Below are 25119 nucleotides of genomic sequence, written 5' to 3'. Positions count from 1 at the left end.
AAAACCTGGTCTGCACTCGCCGAGATTGAGCCAATCGTAACGCACGACCGCAGTTTCAGTTATACTGCGCATGCGTAATACCCGTATCCCAAAACAGTGACCGAGCCTTCTTCTATAGGCCTTGACAGTGTACAGGAAGTAAACATAAAATGGGTCTCGGCAGCAGCGGAGTAGAATAAAAATTTTTGTTATAAATAGTAAAAATGGACTGTTTTTCGTGGTCAAACGGGCTTTTAGAAATAAACGAAACTTTAGTAATACAGCAACGAGGTGTCAGACTGTATGACGGTGATGATAAGGTATAGTTTTATTGTCTGATTGCTAAGTTTGTGGCCCGACACAACAACAACACAGCAGCTACAACTTACATACAACAGTGTTAATATGATGAAGCTGAATAACGCAGCAATGTTGATGGTGTACTATGAGCTGCTGATGAAGAACAGGCATTATAGTTTTAGGTAATAAGAAAATAATAACGTCATGTCCTTTCCTGTGATTGTACCAGGCTAAACTGGATGTTGGAGCTGCCTTGTTGAGCACCCATCGGTTGATCTGGAGGGACATGAAGAATCATGTAAGACAGTGGCAGTGATTGTGTGAGAAATTGGTGCTATTGTTCACAGATTTGTCTTTTCTGTGTATGCTGCTGACTCACGATGATTTTTGTATTTCTCACCTATAGGAATGCTGCATAGCCATGCCTCTGTCACAGATCCTCTTCTTTGAGGAGCAGGCTGCAGGAATAGGAAAGAGGTGAGTGTCTGTAAATACATCCTGAAAATACATCCTGTGGTATGGATCAACAGAAATCAGAAGTAGGGTTTCAGTATTTCCTTAAAAAGGAGCAAACAACAATATGTTGTGTTTTTATACCTAAATGTGTAACTTAAAGCAGCAGTAGGTAGAATTGGAGCAAATATGATTAAGTTATTGTTATAAAACAGTCCTACTGTATCCTGACAGTAGTGCATAAGACAGGTAATCTGAAAAAAAAGCATGTGTCCTCCGCTGCTCCTAATGGCATCTGCAAGATTTCACAGACCGGAGGAAAACAACCAATCAGAGCCGAGCTGGAGCCTTGCCGTGTATGAGCAGCTGTCAGTCATTGTGAACTCCGATCAAATGGTCAAACTAGGCCGCGCTGATCAAATATGAATCAATATTCTGTTACTGTAATGCCTATTTCTCACTGCAAGTGTTGAAACATATTGTAGTGTACTGTTTAGTTGAACAGTACACTACAAGATGTTTCTGACATTTCTGATTGACAGCTGCCTCTGTTGAATGAACAGCCAATAGGAATGCTCTCTGTGAAATGACCTGTGATTGGCCAAAGTCACCCGTCACAGTCTAGATTTTTAAAGCCTGAAAACAGAGCCATGAACACTTGAATTACAATATGCTGAAAGGTTATTAGGGAATTTTTGCCGAGTGATGCCAAAAATATTCTGCCTACTGCCACTTTAACCAAAGACTCTTAATAAAGGTCCACTTAATAGCTTTTTTTCTGGAGCTGGCAGCTGCATGTTACGGTGTTCATCAGTGGATGGAGTTTGCTCCGTTGTCATGAAGATGGCTCAGTTGTCATCACGTGAATTAAGTATGGAGCTTTGGTCACGTGTTAACTGGTGGTTGTATTTGGGGAGAATATCACAGCGCCCTGCAGTTGAAAGCTCCGGAAAAAAAATAGTAGGTGGAACTTGAGTTAGGATTTTTTTCCACTGTTGATAACAATAACTTCAATTTACAAGAAGAAAATGGGAAATTAACTATTGATGTCTTTTATCTTGTAGCGCAAAAATTGTTATCCACCTGCATCCAACACCTGCCAACAAGGAGCCAGGTCCCTACCAACACAGCAAGTACTCCTTCATCAAGCTGTCCTTCAAAGAACACGGGCAGATTGAGGTAATCCCACTTGTAGCTAAAAGAGCTTTGTGGTTTAACTCTTTGTTTTATTGTTCACCCTATGATGAACCTTCTTGATAGAGACTCTCTGTTATATTTTTAATTACCTTGAACTGACGTGGTGTCATTTGCTTGCAGTTTTACAGGAGGCTAACAGAGGAAATGACTCAGAAGAGATGGGAGAATACACCGGTTTCACAACCCATCTCCACAGGAACCGGCTCTCAGGTCAGAAGCCAAAGAGATGATCCTTCTTATCCAACCAGAATCTCTTCCTTTCCACTGTCTCTTAGATTCCTGGATTTTTTTTTTTAATTCAGATGCCAGAAGGTTGTTTTATTTGTTTCCACCCCACTGGACTGTAACTATACCAGCCAAAACTGCCATTCAGCAGTTTTTTAGGTGATGTATGGGAATGACACTCCTGTCAATGCAATTTATGTACCACAGGATGGCAGTATTGTCTCTATATTATTGGGCATGACAGTTAAAATAGTCAGAACTTCTGCCTCTGACTATTCACTGTTATATGATAGTGACATGTATTGCTCAATTTGTAGAAATTGGCATTAACATCAATTCAAGTATCCCACAGCAGGACTCACATTAACGTAAATTGAGCTTCCGTGTAGGCTGTTACACACAGTCATTTCAGTTGCATTAGGTCATGTGTCTCCAAATGAGATTACATTAATCTCCGTTTTTTTGATAAACACTATGAAATCATAGTCACTAAAATTGATTTAATTACTGTAACAGCAGTTAACCACAATTTGTCCCCTCCTCCTCCTCGTCATTTTGTCTTTCCTTGTCCTTTGAGGCTTCTTTTTAAATTGCCTGTGTGTTTCACTCTGTGTGTTTTTCTTTCCTTTGTGGTCATGTAGGCAGGAAGGACACGTGCTGTGGGGATTGTCGGCATAGAGAGGAAGATAGAGGAGAAGAGGAAAGAAACAGACAAAAACATTTCTGAGGTACTGTAAAGCAAAAACACTGAACTACTGAGAAATGTGTCTCCTCAAAGCTCCGAGCTGAAGTTCTGTATTTAGCCATATTTTACTGAGAATATGGAGATGTTTAGTTCTGTTTTTTTTTTCTGCCAAACATTTTTCACCATCAGAATTTATTGTAACTGGCATGAATTCAAGCTGACCACAGCCGCCGTGACACCGTTAGGCATCCATGAAGTTATGTGTAACTGCTGTTGAACATACTGTATGTTTGTCTTGAATATGAATCAAATGAAATAAAAATGACATATTTAGCGTCATGAAAGGTATGACGTTGAAACAAATGTGGGTTTTACGGCTAGGGAGAATGTTCAGATTTATCATCAGCCAGAGGAGGGGTGAGGGTGTTGTGGAATGATACGCAAATTATATCTATCGTCGTGAAGTTTTGTGGTTTTTTGAGCACTATTTCACATTTAGTTTATTTTTTTCAGGCCTTTGAGGACCTCAGTAAGCTGATGGTGAAGGTAACAAATGCTTTCCTTTGTATGTTCACATTTTCTTGTAGTTGTTGATTTATAACAGAATTAATTAACCTTTTTGAAGTCTTCTAATATGTTATCCATCATACTGTATGATTGTTCAAACATCATAACCACAGATATCAAACCTGTTTTTAAGCTCACATACTGTGAATGATTGTCTGCTCTAACTAACAGGCCAAAGAGATGGTGGAGCTATCCAGATCTATAGCCAACAAGATCAAAGACAAGCAGGGAGACATCTCAGAAGACGAGGTAAGAAGTTGACCAGCATAATGAGACACAGAAACACTGGACGTGGTTTCAAATGACTGTACACATGCAGCAATAGTTAATCATAAAAGCATCTTAAGTAGAGTCATTTTACTCTCAACTGCCCACAATTTGGTTTTCAAGTTGCTTTTCATTAACAGTTCTGTTCTGCTTTATAGACGATACGGTTCAAGTCCTACCTGCTGAGCATGGGTATCGCTAACCCCGTTACCAGGGATACGTATGGATCAGGTACACATTACCACATGCAGCTGGCTAAACAACTGGGAGATATGCTACAGGCGCCTCTAGAGGTAGGTGTCAGTTTTTGTGTGTCACGTGTTTTACGTCTACACAGGCTAAGATCACTAATTTCCAGTGGTGGAATGTAACTGAGTTCATTTACACAACTACTTAAGTACAATTTTGAGGTACTTTACTTGACTATTTCCATTTTCTGCTACTTTATATTTCTACTTCACTGAATCTTAGAGGTAAATATTGTACCTTCTTTTTTTTTTCTTTTTTTTACCACATTTCATTTAATTTAAAGCTTTAGTTACTTTGATTTTACAAAGAAAACATATAATCAAATTATTAAATATTTTAAATTGACATAATTTAAATTTTAACTTTAAATTAAAGGTTCCTGAAGTACCCCAAAAATATATATTTTTTTTTTTTTTTTATCTTGTAGCACACAACAAATTATCTTGTATGCATAAGATTAAAAACTGTATAATCTTTGGGGACCTTGGAAGCTCCATAATTAAAACTACCATTTTGCATAATGAGTGCGTTTGATACATTAAGTACATTTTGCTGATAATACTTAAGTACTTTTGATCAAGTCAAATTTTTGTACGCAGGACTAGAGTATTTTCATAGTGTGTTATTATTACTTTTACCAAAGTAAATGATCTGAGTTTCTTCCACCACTGCTAATTTCAATCATGTCATTATTTTTTTCTTACTGTCTCTACTTTTCTTTTGTCTTTTTCTACCATTCCCTACTCTTTAGGAGCGCGGGGGCATGGTGGCTCTCACTGAGGTGTACTGTCTCGTCAACCGCGCTAGAGGGATGGAGGTAACACACACACAAACATACAATTTTGCTAACTATACACTCACGCTACACACACACGTCTTTGGTGTCGCATACTGTGGTTACATTTCTTTTCCCCTTTCCACAGCTTTTATCTCCAGAAGATTTGTTGAATGCTTGCAAGATGTTTGAGTCGTTGAAGCTCCCGTTGAGGTAATTCCTTGGTAGATACTTTCATACATAAATCTACAGACCAGGCCATGTGTTTATTAAAGGAATATAGAGCAGGGTTTGGCGCCTGCTTCACAGAGGCCAGACTCTTCCTGCCTGGCTTCCTGTTGTTGGAAGTATTGTCCAGACCTCTGAGAGTGTCATTTCCTGTCACTTCCCAGGATTTCAAAAGAAACACTGGCCTGTTTTTTCCTACCACGCTGGTTCTAGTACCCACCAAACTGGTTGCTGTTCTTTAGCTATAGCTCCCTATTTTAGCTTCATAAAACATCATTCAGCATAAATCCGTCTCTATCTCTCACACACACACACACACTCTTTCTGTCATCCATCTTGTCCTGTTTGTAGGCTGCGTGTGTTTGACAGCGGTGTGATGGTGGTCCAGCTGCAGTCTCACAGCGAAGAGGAAATGATAGCCTCAGCGCTGGACAGTGTAAGCGTTACCGTTACAAACATCATACCGACGTTGACGTGCTTTAGACTGATCAAACAGCACGCCATCTCCTTATCTCATCATCTTCGTCTTCTACAGGTGACAGACAAAGGCTCTTTGACGGCGGAGGAGTTCGCAAAGCTGCTGGGCCTCTCGGTTCTTCTGTCTAAAGAGCGGTAAGTTAACTCAAGCATACGGTCTGTTTTACTCAACCATATTGTTATAACGATGAGAATATTAACATATTTTGTTTCTCATTTTATTGTTCTTTATTGCTGCATTCAGTCACATGTGTTTCTTCTTCATTTCTTTGTGTCCTCTTCTCTATTTCCTTCCTCATCTCCAGGTTGCTGCTGGCTGAGAAGATCGGCCACCTGTGTAGAGACGACTCTGTTGAGGGTTTGAGATTCTACCCGAACCTCTTTTGACCTGTTTACGGTCATTATTGTTGAGATAGAAAAACATAACTTCAACTGGGCTGCACTGTCTCTGCTGATAGACTGATGCATTGATGCACATGTACAAACTGGTGTACAGCAGCAGAGTGCCTGCTGTACTTTGAGCGCAATAATGTACCTCTCCAGCTATTTTTTATCTAGGTCTAAGAGATAGTCTCTGTCTTTTAAAGTTTATCAAGGAGATACTTTCCCAGAAAACTGCTCAAGAACCTGGTTCCCACATTTGCTCTGCTTGGAGTGATCATCATGTGCGTTTAGTAATAAATGGGTTTGGGACTTAATGGATTATACGGTGTACATTTTTTCACTCCTTTGTGTGCCGCAGAGCTAATACCTTTTTTACAAGTAGTTATGACAAGCCCATAGCCTCTGATCACATGTTTTCCAAAGTAAAATATGCATTTATGTAATAAATGATTTAAGGAATGAAGCTTGTCATGCTGTCTCATCTTTTGAGGAGGGAGAGAACAGAGGTTTCAATAATCTTTCATATTGCTTCGGTCTCTCAACCTTGTCCATCAAAGCGTGATTCCCGCCCCTTCCTTCTTCAGTCAGACTGTCATTGAATGTATTGGCTTTTTATCTAGAATACATTCAAGATAAAATAAAATGCCTAATCTGCTGTCAGTTTGGTTCACGTGATCAAAATATAGGGCACATTGCCAAATGTCATTATTCAGCCAATTAAGCCCTTCATTGCAGAGGTCAAATTGAAAGGTTAGCACCCCATTAATGTGCTTGTAAAATCACATTACCATATCTACTCACAATATATCATATGAAGAGATAATGAACGCGTGAGATATGAGCATATTGTATTAAATCCCACCTGGTCTAAGTAGCTCCATGTCTAAACTTTATACTTTCTGCTGAGTGTTGCCACTACTTTTTATTTTTAATCTCTGTGCGTCCCTGTAGGGCTTTTGACAAACCGAATAGAACAGTTCTTTGTTCCCATTGTGAGCTGAGCTGAGCAGTAAAGGGTGTTTCATCTCCAGAGAAGCTTCCTGTTTTCTTCCGGCTCTCTCTGGAGGAAAAATGAAGGTCTGCAGAGCTCTACAGCTGATTAGATTACCCTGCCATGTATAGTTCACTTATTGGTAGTAGATAAATGTAATTGTGGAAAGCTGAACTCATGGCTGATTATAATAATCAGGGATTCGTGCATGACATTGAACTTTTGGTGGACGTTTTTCTAAACAGAATAGGTCCTGTTCTGGCATGCTGAGACAGATTTACTCAATGGTGCATTTGAAATGAATCCATATGCTGAATGGCTGAGTGTTATCTTTCTCTCATCAATGGATTATAGAAGAATGACTTGTCAGTCATCTTATGTGAAGTGGAAGGTAATCTGATTGCGTGAGATGAATAGTTCTGCTGTTTACTATCGTGACTGCATTGTAGGCTATAAAATGTTTTATTTTGTTGCCCTGCCTCTGGGGCAATTGGGATACACAATGCTATCCTGTCTGAACTTCCCTATAACTTTATCATGAGTTTCTTTTTAGATGGAATATTTAGAGAGGGGAAACACCAAATAAAAATGAGCCTAAGAAAGAAAGGCTCCCTCACTAAGATAAACTGGAAAAACAAAGTTCGGAAACTTGTGTTTGGTCGATTATTTCTCTGTTGTTACAATGCTAATGGTCATTGTATTTTACATCGTTGGAAAGCCTGTTTATTTACCTTCGCAATGATGCCCAACTTGTAAGGATCATGCATTTGTGGGATGAGCAGCACAGCTGATTATGTGGGGAGCGCCCAAGAAAAATTTGCCAAAATGCTCTTCCAATGGTAATCAGTGTATTCTCCTGTTGGTATTGACTCTTGTTTTGAGTTGTTTGGTGGATTGGATGATTGAACTCTATCAGTAACAAGGAACAAACAAGACATATTGGCTATTTTACACTTTATTCATTTAATACACCGTCAGGAGCCTCAGTAGCGGGTGGAAGATCCATACGCAGCCACAACAGCCTGGCACCTCCTCCTCATGCTGGTCACCAACCTGGTCACACGTTGCTGTGGGATGGCGTTCCATTCCTCAACCAGGATTCGTTGCAATACACTGTTTACCATTGGCAGAGCATTTTGGCAAATTTTTCTTGGGCGCTACTCACATAATCAGCTGTGCTGCTCATCCCACAAATGCATGATCCTTAAAAGTTGGACATCATTGCGAAGGTAAATAAACAGGCTTTCCAACGATGTAAAATACAATGCCAATTAGCATTGTAACAAGAGAAATAATCCACCAAACACAAGTTTCTGAACTTTGTTTTTCCAGTATATTAAGATTACTGGACTCAGACAGTACCCGAACAGCTGACTAGATTATAAACCCTCTGGGAAACAGTGACGTCAACTAAAGAAAAAGACACTTGCAGCAATGGCAGATCAAAACTGAGAAGCCAGGCCACACAGACCTACCCCAATCCAACAGACTAAGCTCCAAGAGCAAATCATGCAGATAGGTTCACGTAACTTCTGCCAATACACACCTGGCTACACAGCTAGAACAAGCAACAGAGTGCAGCTCTCACTACCTGAGCACTGAAACCAGGGGTAGATAATTTACAAGCTTCACACACCTGATCCTCATCAGGGACAATTAGGCTCCACAGCTGCCTCTCCTCAGAGATAATGAACCCAACCAGCCCCTCACAGTAAAACGCCCTCTACCTGTAGTAGAAACCATCCTGTATGAATTAACCTGCTTGTGAAGGTGCTGCACGACACTTGTTAGGCTACTTGAGAACCAATATTTTGGAAATTAAAGGGACTGTTTGTAAGATTCAGAAATGCTTGTTAACAGCGACAACTGTGCCCGTTAAGTCAAAGAAAGTCAACGTCGGGCTCGCGCTTGCTCGCTCTAAATAGACGTGAACAAGCGTCGCTCAAAACAGTGAGGTGACACATGTCAGCTAAAACCACAATATCACTCTATATTTCACCTTGCTTGGCAGTAATGTTAGCTGACCAGACGAAGGTCTCTCCATGAATCACTGCTGATCCTAGCGGAGGCTGAAGCATGAATAGAAACGTTATCGTCTCCGACCAGGTGCCGGTGTCTCCCTCCGACACCCAGTCGGAGACGATAACGTTTGTCTCTGCGGAGCCCCGTGACTTCACAAGACACAGGTAACCTCTGTTGGTCTGGAGGAGCTGCAGCAGTTATATCTGCACAAACGTTCACTAGATATTCTCAGAGCTAAACTAACTCTTCTGCGGTGTGTAGTGTGCGCGCATGAACGTGAGGTGGAGCGAGAACGCGTGCGGTGTGAGTGAAGGCAAGCAGGCAGAGGAGCAGAGTACAGCAGAGACTCCAGCCCTGGAGACCAAAGCTACAGTCTCCCCCGCGTACTACGACCGCCGCCAACATTAGATATAACTTTGGGGTTTTGGTGCTTCCGTGTAGTTTGTGTTGGAGTCTGATGGTACGTGTCCACAGGGAGTCTGAACAGCGTAGCCACACACAAGCGTGCATATGCGAACGCGCATGGGATTGCGCATGGGATTGATTGATTGGTCAAAATGATAAACAGAGCCATGAGGAGGTACAAAAGTATAGTTATCACTCAGAGCACTTGAATTACAATATGCTGAAAGGTTATTATGTAATTTTTGCCCAATGATGCCAAAAATATACTGCCTACTGCCACTTTAAAAACATTGTGATGTCTGATGTGTGTTGTGGTTTATGGGGCTAGGGTAAGGGTTCTGGGGGGTTGAACCCTATCCAAATTGCGCCTAGGGCACCAAATGCCTAGAACCGGCCCTGCATATATATATATACATATATATATATCGTTATCCTTAGAACATTTTAAAAGGAAATTATCATCACATTTAATTAATGATGTCTAATTATTTTTTGATATGTTTAGATATATTTTCTTTTCCTCTGTACTGTTTTTTGTATGTATTTCATTGTTTTTATTGGATTGTTTTCCACTGTTTGGTTAGGTTTTTCTGCACATTTTGTGTACTTCTTGTTGTTGTTTAACTTTTGTTGTATTTTTTAAAATTATGTCAGTTTAGATCTTTCTTCCTTTTTTTGTTATTGTTTTTTCTTTGACTGGATTTTGTGCAGTTTTATATATGTGCAATTTTTAAGAAAAAAAAAGTATATATATATATAAACATATATATATATATATATATATATATATAATTTTTATTATTATTATTATTTTTTCTAATATTTGAGAAAGTATTCTATTGGTTTGTTTTGGGAGGAAACAGTGAGTCGCTCATAATATCAATCCGCCCTGCATGCTGTCTGCTGTCTGTTGTCTGCTGTTGACCGTGAAGTGACTGTGAGCGGATCTCTCACGCGCTCTGAACACCGGAGCGCGCCTCCGGAGCACTCTGTTGGCTGTGTGACGCTCGTCCCGCAGAGCGACTATCACTGATCATTATTACCACTTTATCAGTCAGAAGACATGTATGATCGGCACACTGTGGGGCCGTTGTTTAGGGCTGCTGTGTTGGACAACTGGAGAGGAATAATGCTGCGCTGAGTCAACACGAAATGTGAGTATAGGACAGCTTTATTCTCCAGCTAAAAACAATGACGGTTATGACCACTATACAGTATGTGCCAGAGATGTTCAACTTAAAGTCGGGTAAACTATGCTAAAATCAAGGTTTCAGAATCATGTCTAAGTTTTATATTCGCTCACACTTAGGAGGTGGAGTTAAATGATATAAATATAAAATATTTCAAAAGAAGTGACATTATTATAGGCTGTAGATATATCAAGCCTTCACAGACACATTTGAGTTGCGTAAAAAGGAGACGCCAACTATTTGGTTGAGAGTTGACTGTATTAAACTCTTTACTTGAGAATAAATATTAGGCAAAGTTTTGATCCATCTACAGTCAATTAATTTAATGTGTTGCTTTTAATAATTGCAACCTCGTGGGATTAGTCCATTGCTTTTGAATGGGAGTGTAAAATTTAAGTCTAAAGCAGCCTGGTGCCAAGAATTCCAAGTTTAGGGATTTGTTTCTGAGTCTAAGGAAACATTAGAGAAATAATCAGTGAAAACCTTTAAGCAACCAAACAATAGGGATTTGGCTCTACCTCATAAATATGCTATTTGTTATGGACAACTACGTGTGTCCTGACTCTCCATACCCATTGTTGGAGATGGAAGGAAGAGGAAGACGCCACTGTAAATCCAGAAAACTCATGGTCACAGCTCCATGCTTCCTGTTTTCCATACCTCAGATCAGTGCACTACATCTTCCATGCCTTCTCCTGTCTGATGACACCCACAAGCACAATTGGTCGTTGCCATGCTGCCTTCTTGTGACTTATTTTTTTGTTTCTTTCTTTTATGATTTGCCCTCTGATTCGTAGAGGTCAGGGATGGTGGAAGAGGACGCCGGTCATGTGGTGAAGGAGAAAACAGAGGCACGGACATCGGAATGCCACAGGCTGTCTCGCTGCTGCCCTTCCTGCTGGCGCTCATGGGATACGGTGAGTGTCACCAAACCATCTTAATAACATGATTTTTAATAGTTAAGAGCAAACACATGTTAACTTAAATGCCCTGTACCACCCTGGAAGGATAGACAGAGGAAATGAAGGGTGGTAACGGAGGGTTGGCCTCTTCCTCTTCCCACACCCTCTTTGCTTTGTGAGGTTGCAAAACAGGATTTAAACACTACAAAGCACAATAGCTCTTAAAACTGGACTACTACTAATGCCTATCAATTACTTATGTGGATCCACATTGTCTGTGCTGAAAACTGCACAGCAAATGGCTGCGTGGTCATTCAAATTTTGGTTGTACATCCGTCCGCGATATCTCAGGAACACCTGGAGGCCACTTGGACTCAAGGATGAACTCGTTCGATTTTTGGGGGTCAAAGTCAAAGGTCACTGTGACCTCACAAAACACGTTTTTGGCCATAACTCAAGAATTCATATGCTAATTATGACAATTTCACACATATCTAATAGGATAAAATTATGAAATTATGACATTTTGGACAGACATGGATGTAAACTGCATCCTGACTGATTGGCGGAGGCATTCAACCACCAAGCAGTAATTCTATGTATCATAAATCATGATGCACAGTTATGTTGTCAAAAGTGCCACTACTGTACAGCACATTTCTCCCAGACTGATTTCTAAAAATCACAGTCCCCATTTGACTTCCATACAGTCCAAAGATTAATTAGACAACTTTACATATAGTTGTCCACACCCCAAACAGATATTAGGATATATCAATTCTAGAGAATGTCACGTCATTGAATCACCAGAAACACACAGTATGGGCAGAGTAACAGACAGCTTTGCAGAAAATTAAAAAAACAGATATACTAAAAGCAAATAAGAATAAACAAAGACAACAAAATGTGAGACCACATTTTATCCATAGTGGACATACTCAGAAATGTTTGTGCGAGATGCATGAGCAATAACTGAAATAGTCTCTCTTTTTGCCATGTCTGACTTCTGTGCATCCTTTCCTATAGCTTTCGCAGGGCTCAATATCTGGCCCTCCCTCCACGTTGCCCTTAGCAACGCCAGTGTATTTGTGGACTTCAGCACAAAATCCAACAGCAGCGCCGTCCGCAACACGAGCCTCTCTCTGGTCAACACAGAAACCAACACCACCCTTCTGACCAGGACTCTCCCCAGCGACCGATCGGCCGGCAGGGTGGAGTTCAACTGTTCCTGCTTCCTGTATGCAGGAACTTTCCGGTTCCTGCTGAGGCAGACCAGCATCGCTGTCGTTTCTCGTGCTAATGGCACACGAGACGGTAGCGAGGAGAGCACTGCCTGGTGGTGGAGTTCAGAGCTGCAGGTGCAGTGGCCCACCTTTCACATCGCTGTGGAACGGGCCGGGAACCAATCAGGATCTTTTCAGGCAAGATGAACAAGATCTAAAACACTAAGTTGGTTTATTGTGCTGCAGAATGATGACCATACTCCTCTTCTTCTTCTGTCTCTCTCCAGGTTGGGATCTCTACTAATGAACACTTCCAGGCTTGTTCCAACGGCATGGACTCAGCTCTCTTGCTAGAAGTCAGCTACGTGGAGTACAACCAGATAGGGCGAAACAGCATTGACAAGGTCCAAGCACGCACGGGCCACCCAATCAAACCGCTCCGTTCCCAGAGTATTGAGCTGTCCTGCGCCTTCCCCTTCACAGAAAGAGACTTCATCCGAGTGGCTCTACGTTCTCCTCATGTAGCACAGGATGTGAAGAGCTCTGGACCTCTCTACCTGTCACGCATCTTCTCCTATAAGCTGCTGGTGGAAAACACCAACGCTTACAGGAGCGGCTGTGAAGGGACTATGACTGTTAAACTGATAAGCCCTCCTTGTGCTCACATCAGTGGGAAAGTATTGCTGTATAAGGATGCAGATGTTGGGAGAGGGGTTGCTGTTTCCTCTGGGATGGAAGCAGGTGGAACAGCACTGATGGGGTTCGGACCAGAGGAGCCCTCTTCACCTCTGTTGGCCTTTAACTGGCTGACTCAGGGAGAGAACGAGACCGAATTCAACTGTTCTGTGTTTATCCCGGGGAGGAACAAGTACTGCTTTCGCTTTGTTTTCAACTTCAGTCGCTCTCCGAGTCCTGCACAGACCTGTCTGGTGGTATACAAGAGTGCAGGTGCGATTTCATAGATTGACACATTCTCATTTGGCAGCTGCCAAGAATATATTTACACTGTGATTTTCTTAAAAACCAAGAGTTACTTTGCTTTATCCATCCACATTTTTCAGAAATTGACAAAATCTGTTGGTAGATAAAACCCAGTCACTAGTTAAAGCTGCAGTGGGTAGAATTGGAGCAAAAAAACCTGTTATTTTTATAAAACGGTCACTATATCCTGACAGTAGTGCATGAGACAGGTAATCTGAAAAAAATCATGTGCCTCTGTGTCCTCCTGTGTCCTCCGGTGCTCCTAATGGCATCTGCAAGATTTTACAGACCGGAGGACAACGCCCAATCAGAGCCGAGCTGGAGCCTGCCGTCTCTGAGCAGCTGTCAATCACTCGCAAACTCTGATCAAACGGTCAAACTAGGCAGCGCTGATCAAATATGAATCAATATTCTGTTACTGTAATGCCTATTTCTCACATAAAATGTTTTCAGAAACATGTTGTAGTGTACTGTTTAGCTGTAAAATGAGAAAGTTTGTGACCCGGCAGCCATGTTGAGATCAGTTGAGGAAATACCAAGCACCGCCCACCAACAGGAGCAAACTTTCTCATTTTACAGCTAAACAGCACACTACAAGATGTTTCTGAAAACATTTGAGGCGAGAAATAAGCATTACAGTAACAGAATATTAATTCATATTTGATGAGCGCTGCGTAGTTTGAACGTTTGATCCGAGTTTGTGAGTGATTGACAGCTGCCTCTGTTGAATGAACAGCCAATAGGACCGCTCTCTCTCTGAAATGACCTGTGATTGGCCAAAATCTTCCGTCACGGGCTAGATTTTTTAAAGCCTGAAAAATGAGCCATGAGGAGGTGTAGAAGTCTAGTTTTCTCTCAGAACACTTGAATTACAATATGCTGAAAGGTTATTATGGCTTTTTTGCCCAATGATGTCAAAAATATTCTGCCTACTGCAGGTTTAAGGAATGGCCTCATTATAGGCAAGAGGCGTTTTTCATAGAAGACATTTTGACTTGTCACAATAGGAAAAGCGCAGGTGTTAATGAATAACGGCTGATTTCCATTTAGCTGCTTTGGTTTCAGTGTTTGTTGGCTCATTGTCACACTGTCATTCCATATTTATAAATAGCAACATCCTGTTGAGATTGGACAGCATCATGAAAAAAGATGACAGCCTGATAAGGTTATTGTTAGGCATTAAAGTCAAACTTTAAGAAAAGAAAAATAAGGAAAACGTCACGAGTCGCTATTTTAGGATATGACTGAAATAGTCATCTTTCTTTTTTTTTGATAGTGAGGTGGAGGGTGACCTAATATGTCTCAACTGCATGACAAGACGCATTATCCTTCTAGTCAGATATAGAGCTACTGCACGGAAATTGTTATAGTACATTATGAAAATGCAGTGCATCATCGTATCCAATCGTGACATCAGTGCCAACACAGCGTATTACCACAATGCAGAAAATAGGCATCGTAACCTGCTGCTGACAGGCCATGCCACTATATTAACCCTTGTACATTCCCTTACACTCCAGTGTAACAAATTGCACAGTGCATAATGTCCCTTATCCTGTTATTTAGTGTACGGATACACAACTGAGTCAGTCATAAGAAATAATAATGTTCAACACCAACAAATATATATATAGGCGACACTAAATTTAATTCCACTTCAAATTAAATGGAAAACCATTAAACTGTCACATTCTCATAATAGAATAGTAGCTTGTGTCTCTGTGTCCTCGCTTTGTCTATTTTGGGGATGAAGCATTAACTGGTAGATGTCATGTGATATGGTGGTTAAGCCTTTTTCAGCTCCATGTAGTAGAGTCCAATTTGTTATACTTCCACTGGCTTTTTATTCCCTCAAAATGATCCCATGAAATTGACCTTAACAAGACAGAATTAAGGCTTGTACACTTACTAATTTATCTATTATTTAATATGTGTTTGCCAATCTGTTTTTCTGCAGAGTCATGGGGCCCGTGGCTGCCGTGGAGTGTGTGCAGTGTGAGCTGTGGGGAGGGGGTGAGGGAGCGAGTGCGCAAGTGTTTGCTGCCCTCAGGTGTGGGAGGGATGCAGTGCACCGGCATGGTGAAGGAGCAGTCCCTCTGCTCGCTGGAGGACTGTGTCGGTCAGTCTCTTCATCCCTTATCTCCTTATTTTCTTTTTCACTCTCTCTGTCCCTTCATTTTCTGTGGAATTTCCCTTTCCGAGCCGATTAGACTGTTGTCAGGCTATGAAATAGGTGTTATCAGTCGCTATAAGCCCCATAGATGTGTCAATAGGGGCCTACTTCACCCACTAGTAGGTTTGATCATCTAATCACATGGTAGATCACTGAAAGAAGGTATAAAAGAACACAACATCGAACTCTGGCCACCGTCGAAATTATGACAGGAGCACCCAGGAGACCGGAGTTTGCCTCCCGGCTGAAATCAGCAATGTGTAGTTGTCTTTGAGTTTGTAGTTATTTTAACCCCAAACACAATGTTTTTCCCTAAACTTAACTACATGTTGTTGTTTTTGCCTAAACCTAAAGAAGTTGTAGTTTTGTTCCCTAAACTTAAAAGAAGGTGTAGTTTTATTCCCTAAACTTAAAAGAAGATGTAGTTTTGTTCCCTAAACTTAAAAGAAGGTGTAGTTTGTTCCCTAAACTTAAAAGAAGGTGTAGTTGTATTGCCTAAACCTAAAGAAGGTGTATTTTTATTCCCTAAACTTAAAAGGTTTAGTTTTGTTCCCTAAACTTAAAAGAAGGTGTAGTTTTTTGCCTAAACCTAAAGAAGTTGAAGTTTTGTTCCCTAAACTTAAAAGAAGGTGTAGTTTTGTTTGCCTAAACCTAAAGAAGTTGTATTTTTGTTGCCTAAACCTAAAGAATCATTTTTGTTTGTGTTCAAAAGGTGACGTTTCATTCACTTTTACAACATGTTAGAACATGTTGCTTTTATGTTTCACTTTCACAACATAGTAGATGACTCACATCTATGGTACTTATAGCGACTGATAATGCCTATTTAATGGCCTGATAACAGTCAAATCGGGTGCCTTTCCTCACCTTTCTCCTCATCAAAAAACTAGACACCCTGTGGAGCACATATTAACCATATTATCCCTTTTTTCTTCCCAGTGTTGCCCGCTCCTTCTCCATCCCTCCCCACTGTGGCTGTTGGAGCTGCACCCCTAGGCGGTAACGTAGTCGTGGTGGCTGGTATCTCCATTTGCCTGGCTGTGATTCTGGCTACTGTCGTGGTGACTTTGTGGAGGAAGCTTTGCAAGACCCCTCAGTGCAGCTCTGTCCGCAGAGGCTCCATGCATTCCCCCGGGGGCCGCAAGCTCTCCGACGAAGCGTCCATTTGTGGCCACAGCCTCCAACGCCCCAGCCTGTCTGACGGCCACGGCGTGGGTGTGGGTGTAGCCCAGAAAGACAGGCCTTCCCTGGGCAGTCAGCCTCTCTCACAGACCCTGGTGATACCTCTCTCACAGGACCCAGAAAGGCTGTCCCCCACAGGTCAGAGGTTGTTGCCACCAATATTTGGGTATGTTTACAATATTGTTAACTTTCATCACACATTATTGTCAAAAATGTTATGTCATCCCCAGTCTTAGAAATAACATAATTGTCTCCCTAGGTACCGATTAGCTCAGCAACAGCTGAAAGAAATGAAGAAGAAGGGGTTAAAGGAGGCAACACAGCTGTACCATGTCTCCTCAAGCCCTGTCCATGACACCGTGGTAGAGACGTCTGCTTCTCCCACAAACTCCCCCATTCCTACACCAACTGGATTCACTCATCCCACACTCCCTTTGGGCCTCCGGGACGACGCTGACCACAACTTTCGTATTGCAGCCACTTTTTCCGAGCCGCCATCGCAGGCTTCTAGGGTCCCACCGGACAGACTGAGTCCCAGAGTGGAGCTGGTTTTAGGTCCTTCCGCTCATGCGAGTGGGGGCAGCTCAAAATGGCGCGACCGCACAGCTGACTGGGTGGAGATGGTGGAGAGGAGTGGGGTAGCAGGTCTCAGAGGAGGAGATGCAGGGATGGGAAACTCCTTTCATAAAAATCCAAATTTCCGCCGGACCTCCAGTTTTAATGACACCAAACCCCAACTTCTATCCTCTGTGTACTCCAGACCGTTCAGAGAAAGGAGCCTGACCCAGGTCATCTATCCAGCTCTATTTATGTGTTCATATGTATATTTGTGGAGTTCTGTTTTAATTAATAAAGATCATACATTGTCCTTTTCAGGTGGGATCTCGGACCCTTCCTGGAGGAAGTTGCTGGAATAAAGGAGGACGGGAGAGACAGCCATACAGCTCTTACGTCATTCCAGAGCACGGGGCCCCAGATTGGGCTAAATTCAGAACCCAGAGGAACGATCAGAGGAAGCCCTGGACAGAGACAGCTGCTCCGTCTCACAACAATGAACTCAAACACACAGGAACCAACACAAACAGCATTTCATCATGTGAGAAAAATGCTAAAGCGGACCTCAGCAAGCAAAGGAGCGGCGAGACGGGAGTAGGCGGAGAGGGAATCTCAGGGATCGGGGGTCCAGCTGCGGGGCCCGCCAACCTGAGCGTGTATCGGGCAGAGCGGGCTGAGCAGAACTGGAATCGGCGCGGCCCGTCGCCCATACAGAGGAACATCCTGGCCCGGAAATTAAAGGAGGCTCAGTCGTGCTCCGGGGTCAAAGGGCGGCAGCGCAGCTCCACCTTTAGCGTGTCGCCCTCGGAGCAGAGGAGCGGTCGCTGCCGCTCTCTGCCGATGTCTGGAGGCTACAGCAGCAGCAGCGGCGGCTCACCCTACAGGCTGAGTGACGCTGAGCAGAGGATGTTGGACCTAGATCTGTCAGCATATGTAGGGGAAGATGAGTAGTATACTGCACCAGGGAGGAATTGCCTTCATTCATTCCAAACCTAAATCCTCTCTGCTACATCTGTGACTTAATCTTAACACAGACACACATTATCAGTGAAGATTGTATTGTATGTTAGAGGTTTTGGAAGTTTGTTTATCTATAAGAAAGAGAGTGAAACTTTTTTTCTTTTCTTAAAAGGTATTTAAGTTTCAAAAAAATGTTTTTCTATTGCATTTTTTATTGGAATTGGAAATTTTTATATGCATTATAATTGAATATATTTTCGTTTTCAGAATATTTCTGTAGGTTTCTATGTATATCAACTACTGGTACAGTATTTACCATAACAAGTCATATTTAACATGTCTGTGTGCACTGTTAAACCCTATCAATGACAAAATTCTACAGAAGACAGGTGAGTTTTCTGTTCTCCACTGCTGAATGTGCTGTTTTTATCATGCTGTGAAGTCCCACTGTAAAAAACCTCACACTATGATGTTTAGTTTACGGTTTACGGACCATTTTCTACGTGTGACATAAGAAAAGTCAAGCATTTGTCATGTGTTTTCTTCAAAAATGTACAAGTTGGAACAGTATGCAGTTATAACAGTCAAATATAAACATCAGTGAGGCATTGCGGCTGAGATGCAGTTTGGTTTATTGTTTGAGTAATATCATACACTTCATAGAAAGCAGTGCTTTCTGGAAAATGGAAGATGCTGTATTATCAACATTTGATAATGGTTTTAAATGATGAACCAAAGGCAGAAGTTAAGATACTAAGAATATAAACATAACAACAACTTTGCCCTTGTTTTTTTTTTGTTCATTCTGAATATGAATATGAAGCCTGATGTTTTTAAATGTCCCCCGCTCCACTGCCCATGGCGTCCAAGAAAACCAGAGGCCGCACCTTCATGGTGGTGTGTCTGAGAGAATACCAAAGGCCTTTCCAGGTCCCCCACACCACACCGTTGTCATGCTGGCCCTTGTACTTCCCTTTGCGGTAGAACTGACCATTTAGGTTGGCTGCATGACATCTGTAGATATACAAGGATCAAGGATGTTACATTTTCCAAAAGACTCATTGAAGCAGTTGTGTATTTTAAAGGCATTTGTTTTGTGTTTTAAACTATTTTTTTTTTTTTTTACAATAAATTGGAAAGAACTGTGTTCTTATAGCTTGACCAGTGTGAGTCTTGTCATGATTCACAAAACCCAGTAAAGAAACTTTATTTCTAGAAAAGTGGAAATGCTTGTGCAAAAATCAAGCAGAAGGAAGATAACAGACAGGGAGGTCTCACCTGTTGAACCACCAACCTGCCTTATTCTCCTGAGCACAGCTGCCCTGAAGATAGCGGTCATTGTCCTGTCAATGACCATCATCAGTGTTGTCACAGTTGTTATTTTCTTACAGTTATTAGCATCTTATAATGATAAAAAGGGATGAATGACTAACCTGATCTCTGGTGCTGAACTGCATGCCGCTGAGGCCAGCAGACCACTGCTCCACCATCCCCCCACCACCAGTCAGAGCATCTCCCGCTTGTCCACTATACGGCCCATAGTGGAGACGATACTTATCCTGGAAGAGGCATTAGAGGAAGTGATGTTTGTTTGGCATCGCAGTTTTTCTTCTGAGACCAAGAAACAGAACTGTAAAGCTGTTTATCTTACCGCCTCATCAGTGATCTTGAAGTTCTCATAAAATGCAGAACTTCTCTTTCCGTCCCAGTCCATCAGATCTATCTTCACCAGGTTCTTACCTTCAGGGCAAAGCAAATATAACCAGAACATTACAGAAAGTTTCAAAATAAAATACTGCTTAAAAAATTTTTATTCTGGGATTTTAATTATTTCTGACCTGAGAGCAGCGAATGCATGTGCTCATTCCCCAACCAAAACTCATCATTCCACAGTTTGAAGTCACCAAAGCCATCTCTGTAGTCCACCCAGTCTCTAAAATGAGATATTTGACCTCACATGAAACAGCTGTGAAAGTTATATCAACACCTACACTGTAACCTGATGCTTTGCAAGGATTTGGGGACTTATAATTTTCCCTTATTCCCTTGTACGTGGGCTAGTTGCTCTGCTTAAATACCTGCTGAAGTCAACTTTTCCATGCCGGCGTCTCTGAAACACTGTCCATCCTCCTCCATCCTCCATGTCACAGTAGGCCAAAAACGGTTCCTGGTGTAATTTGGGTCGGATGCGATAGAAACCGCTTGGTGGTCTCAGTCTGTCAAACAGCTCAGAACAGTCTAAGAAGATATATATAGCATTGAAAAGGCCTTAAAGATTGCTGATTATCATCCGCACCATGTTGCATATTAAGGACCCATATAATTCTGTCATGCACTCTAGTTAGGTTCTGTATATTGCACATCCCAAACTGTAATTTTACTTAACATAAACACCCAAACACTTAGACCTGTATGATAATGATGTGAGCTTTTCTTACCTTTGTCATGGACAATTAAATTGCCTGCTGGTGGGAGTGGATTCATCGGTGTCATATCAGAGCTGTCTAATGCCCCGCTGCTGTTGTGGTTCACACCAGGGCTTGTGTCAGATTCAGGTTTAGTATCAGACACAGCAGGTTGAAACGGCCGGAAGTATTTGTGAATCTGCAAGTGCTCAACCTGCCAAGTCCCGATCAAGAGTCTATTCTCCAGTTTCCTTATGCTGCGCTTGAGAGCTGCAACCTCTGGCGTACATGATTCCACTGCCTTCAATGAGAAAAAACAAGTTATGCATGGCATTTCTACCCTTGTTTTAATATTATACTGGTACCCAGAGAGGAGCCAGCAAAAGCACATCTGCAGCAGGAATCTATGAAACAGATTTTATTATTGTTGACTCTCTGGACTTTCTAGGAATGACAAGTCTTTAAAAGCCCAGCCTGTAAATTATGCTTTTTGAACCCTACGTTTTCCAGTTTCAATTTCAATACAAAAACAAAGATCCTGAAGCCCTTTTCACAATTTATTTTAATCAACGCATTAATTAATTCATGTTTATTTCTGATTTATGACTAGAACAACTTGACACACAGTGCTGAGCTGCATCTCAAATGAATCTTCAGGTTCCCAGCTTTCAGATGATGCACACCACTTCTATGTGACATCTACCGCTGACCTGCTATATCCCCTAAAGACCCCCTGTTCCACCCTAAAAACGACAAAAAACGGGTCTACTGTGGGTCTCAGAGGGTTAAAGAGTAGGATAGGATAAGCTACATACTGACAACGGTGTAGAAGAGGCCATGGCTAGGCACACCACAGCCAACAACAGCAACACTGCCATGCCTTCTAGGAAGAAGTCCCTTGCTGCAATACCAGTCTGAAATTATAAACACAATATAAAAGACCGAAGAATAAACGGATTCTTCAAACTTTCTTCAAAATCCCTGCACCACAAGCTTACCTTTGTTTGACGATGCCTCCCCTTTGTTTTCTCCAGGTTCAGTGTTCTTTTCCTCTAAAAATGTGTCAGTATTATTTATAGGCTGGGCCGGTTCTGCATGGTCCACATTAGAGGATCCAGACCCGACCAACCTTGAAAAACAATGAACTCGAGCCAGTTTGACATTTTTCTCTTCGACCAACAATTCTGGTATTTGCAAAGAGTAGCTGATCCCAGGCCAGCAAATGTCCTCATGGTAAATAAAATCATTCGAAGAAGTATTCAGATCAATACTTCAATGTTAAATGCTCCATTATAAGTAAAAGTCCTGTGTCGAGAGCGACAGCTTCTGTCTTATCATTTCTACTGTCAAAAGGACATTTATGTCTGCCTGCTTGTCCTGCCATCCGGGACCTGAAACACCAATAGAAAGAGCTATTTATTTGTTTTGAGTATTTAGTTGTTGTTTTACTAATAATACGTTTTATTGTTTGATGTAACGGTCATGTGACCAGAACTTGGCGTTCCTTCACCAGATTTCACAATGACGGCGGCGTTACAAACTTTCTCATTTTGCAGCTAAACCGTGCACTACAAGATGATTCTGAAAACATTTGAGGTGAGAAATAGGCATTAACGTAACATAATATTGATTCATATTTGATCAGCTCTGCCTAGTTTGACCGTTTGGTCGGAGTTCGCGAGTGATTGACAGCCGGCTCTCATAGACAGCAGATGGACAGCAGACCTCAGGTCAGCTCTTACTGCTTGTTTTCCTCCGGTCTGTGAAATCTTGCAGATGCCGTTAGGAGCACCGGAAGACACAGAGGCACACCACATGACACTGCTTATTCATTATGTTAATTCAGCTATATAGTATTGTGATAATCAGTGTGTATATTGTACTGAAAGAAACGGTTTTACAGTACAGGAGAGGATGAGACGTCCAGGCATGGACGTGCATGTGCACGGAAGAAGTGCTCCAATGGCAGGTATAGACTCCGGGCGATATTCAGGGGTTCAGAGCGTTTTGTTTTATTTGTTTCCGTCAGAAATCAAATAAGCTGACACACAGAATATATCAGAATATTCTACTATGTGTCACAGCTTCATAACTGTCACATGTGGTGGCATCTAAGTACATTTACTCAAGTATTAATCAATTCTGAGATGTCAGCAGGATTATTACTTTTATGTATCATGTAAACAGCCAGATTACACACGGTACTGGCTAAAAGCAGAGATATCATACATGCTGATATTACTAATATCTTGGGTGAGGGTGATTTTCTGTGCTTCTCTTCACAACTGAAACTTCTGAACAATGAAGAACAAAGGTTGAAATACAAGGATTCTTTATTCTTTCAGATCTCTTTCAGAGAAGTAAAGGAATGATGGAAAGAAAGAAAGCAGGAGAGACAAGTTCTGAACTGAGACCTTTAGCAACAGCAACCAAGTTCAAAGAAAAGGGGGGAGATGATGATTAAAACCGTCATCTTCGTCTTGAAATGATCATTTTATCCAACCAACATTCAAAAGACCCAAAGGTTAACAGAAAGCATCACGGCATGTGTGCTGTAGATATGGCTCCCCCTTGTGTTAATTTATGGTCGGTGGTAAAAAAAAAAAAAAAAACAGTTTCTAATTAGCAGTTCATATTTTCACAACATCACACTGTATAAATAACTAATAAAATAAATGAAATAATTTCCACACATGCTAATTATTTACTAATTTTTGCAATTACAAAGCAAACCTCCAACTTTTGGGAAAACAAAAGAGCTGGTGGTGGATTTCCGCAGACACACACACTCCCCCCTAACACCGGTGAACATCCAGGGAATGGACATTGAGATGGTGACATCTTACAAGTACCTCAGTGTTCACCTGAACAATAAACTGGACTGGACTGTCAATTCAACTGCACTCTACAGGAAAGGCCAGAGCAGACTCTACCTGCTCAGGAGACTGAGGTCTTTTGGAGTGCAAGGGGCTCTCCTGAAGACCTTTTATGACACTGTGGTGGCATCAGCCATTTTTTATGAAGTGGTCTGCTGGGGCAGCAGCATCTCGGCTGCGGAGAGGAAGAGACTAGACAGAATGATTAGGAAGGCCAGCTCTGTCCTGGGATGCCCCCTCGACCCAGTGGAGGGGGTGGGAGAGAGGAGGATGATGGCTAAGCTGTCATCCATGATGGAGAATGACTCCCACCCAATGCAGGACACCATCTCAGCACTGGAGAGCTCCTTCAGCGACAGGCTGCTCCACCCAAAGTGTGTGAAGGAGCGCTATCACAGGTCCTTCCTTCCTGCAGCTGTCAGACTCCACAACCAGCACTGCTCCCAGTAGACCACTTACACTTACACTTACACACCAAAAACTGACAATAACTGCACTATACTGTATAATGACTGTGCAATATCATTATCATTATTACTACTAAGGTGTAATTCATACTCTGCAATATTTTCAGGTGGAATTTCATTTCATTCTCATGGTGCAATATCCTTTTCCACTTGTGCAATTGTGTTAATAGTTTATTTATTGTCATGTATACTGCTCCTATTTTTATACTTCCTTCTATTTAAATGGTTCATATTTTGTTCAACTTTTTTTTAGCTCTTTTTTACTGTGTTAGCTGATGCATCTTGTTTTTTGCACTATCCCCTTTGCTGCTATACACTGCACATTTCCACACTGCGGGACTAATAAAGAAATATCTTGTCCTATCTTATCTTATCTGTGCCTTGTGCTGCCTGTGATATTCCAGGACACACAGGCCTTTCACCACCTGCAGGAAATAATCTTGTGTAGGTAGCCTACAAATATGATAGTGATAAGATGTCTGTAAGTCAAAGACAGCTAGTTGTTGTTTGGTCCTGAAGAGGAATTCATCACTTCACAACTGAAGCTTCTGAACAATGAAGAACAAAGTTTGAAATACAAGGATTCAGATTTCTTTCAGAGAAGAAAGGAATGATGGAAAGAAAGCAGGAGATACGAGTTCTGAACTGAAACCTTTATAGCAACAGCAACCAAGTTCAAAGCAAAGGGATTTGGGGGGAGATGATGATTAAAACCTGTCAAATTCGTCTTGAAATTGATCATTTTATCCAACCAACAGTCAAAAAGACCCAAAGGTCAACAGAAAGCATCAAATTCACTGCATGTAGATATGGCCCCCCCTTGTGTTAGTTTGTGGTCGGTGGTAAAAAAAAACAAAAAAAAAACAGTTTCTAATAAGCAGTTTATATTTTCACAACATGACACAGTATAAATAACTAATAAAATAAATGAAATAATTTCCACATAATGCTAATTATTTGCAAATACAAAGCAATCCACCAACACAAAGTTGTCAAATTTT

At 41.5% G+C, this 25119-nt stretch overlaps 3 protein-coding genes across 3 annotated transcripts; 2 read left to right on the top strand and 1 right to left on the bottom strand.

Annotated features, from left to right (window-relative positions):
* The first annotated feature begins 112 nt into the window (after positions 1-112).
* On the top strand, positions 113-6247 carry vps36 (vacuolar protein sorting 36 homolog). The gene is made up of 14 exons (XM_074612032.1): positions 113-299; positions 509-577; positions 686-756; positions 1797-1911; positions 2050-2139; positions 2796-2882; positions 3353-3385; positions 3578-3655; positions 3832-3966; positions 4674-4739; positions 4846-4910; positions 5277-5361; positions 5461-5537; positions 5708-6247. Exons 1-14 carry the CDS (start codon positions 204-206, stop codon positions 5787-5789), a joined length of 1149 nt encoding a protein of 382 aa, XP_074468133.1. The 5' UTR covers positions 113-203; the 3' UTR covers positions 5790-6247.
* A 3869-nt stretch (positions 6248-10116) lies between these two features.
* Positions 10117-19531, top strand: thsd1 (thrombospondin, type I, domain containing 1). Its single transcript, XM_074610867.1, has 8 exons — positions 10117-10358; positions 11192-11311; positions 12323-12717; positions 12807-13467; positions 15458-15619; positions 16613-17021; positions 17115-17643; positions 17732-19531. The coding sequence occupies exons 2-8, from the start codon at positions 11260-11262 to the stop codon at positions 18359-18361; spliced, it is 2838 nt and encodes a 945-aa protein (XP_074466968.1). The 5' UTR covers positions 10117-10358; positions 11192-11259; the 3' UTR covers positions 18362-19531.
* Positions 18986-21898, bottom strand: fgl1b (fibrinogen like 1B). The gene is made up of 9 exons (XM_074610869.1): positions 21774-21898; positions 21591-21689; positions 20809-21076; positions 20449-20608; positions 20209-20303; positions 20022-20110; positions 19804-19929; positions 19649-19713; positions 18986-19384 (listed from the first exon to the last, which is right to left on the bottom strand). Exons 2-9 carry the CDS (start codon positions 21651-21653, stop codon positions 19204-19206), a joined length of 1047 nt encoding a protein of 348 aa, XP_074466970.1. The 5' UTR covers positions 21654-21689; positions 21774-21898; the 3' UTR covers positions 18986-19203.
* Positions 21899-25119: the final 3221 nt, after the last annotated feature.

Source organism: Sebastes fasciatus, chromosome 16 (assembly GCF_043250625.1).
Source record: "Sebastes fasciatus isolate fSebFas1 chromosome 16, fSebFas1.pri, whole genome shotgun sequence".
NCBI lineage: Eukaryota > Metazoa > Chordata > Actinopteri > Perciformes > Sebastidae > Sebastes > Sebastes fasciatus.
This window is presented reverse-complemented; position numbering and strand designations above follow the sequence as displayed.

Coding starts and splice junctions, on each gene's coding strand:
- thsd1 (XM_074610867.1), top strand. CDS start 11,260: ATGCCACAGGCTGTCTCGCTGCTGCCCTTCCTGCTGGCGCTCATGGGA. Junction 11,312..12,322: donor GCTGGCGCTCATGGGATACG/GTGAGTGTCACC, acceptor CCTTTCCTATAG/CTTTCGCAGGGCTCAATATC. Junction 15,620..16,612: donor CTCGCTGGAGGACTGTGTCG/GTCAGTCTCTTC, acceptor TTTTCTTCCCAG/TGTTGCCCGCTCCTTCTCCA.
- vps36 (XM_074612032.1), top strand. CDS start 204: ATGGACTGTTTTTCGTGGTCAAACGGGCTTTTAGAAATAAACGAAACT. Junction 578..685: donor GGAGGGACATGAAGAATCAT/GTAAGACAGTGG, acceptor TCTCACCTATAG/GAATGCTGCATAGCCATGCC. Junction 4,911..5,276: donor TCGTTGAAGCTCCCGTTGAG/GTAATTCCTTGG, acceptor TCCTGTTTGTAG/GCTGCGTGTGTTTGACAGCG.
- fgl1b (XM_074610869.1), bottom strand. CDS start 21,653: ATGGCAGTGTTGCTGTTGTTGGCTGTGGTGTGCCTAGCCATGGCCTCT. Junction 21,077..21,590: donor CCTCTTCTACACCGTTGTCA/GTATGTAGCTTA, acceptor TTCTCATTGAAG/GCAGTGGAATCATGTACGCC. Junction 19,714..19,803: donor AGTTCAGCACCAGAGATCAG/GTTAGTCATTCA, acceptor GGTCATTGACAG/GACAATGACCGCTATCTTCA.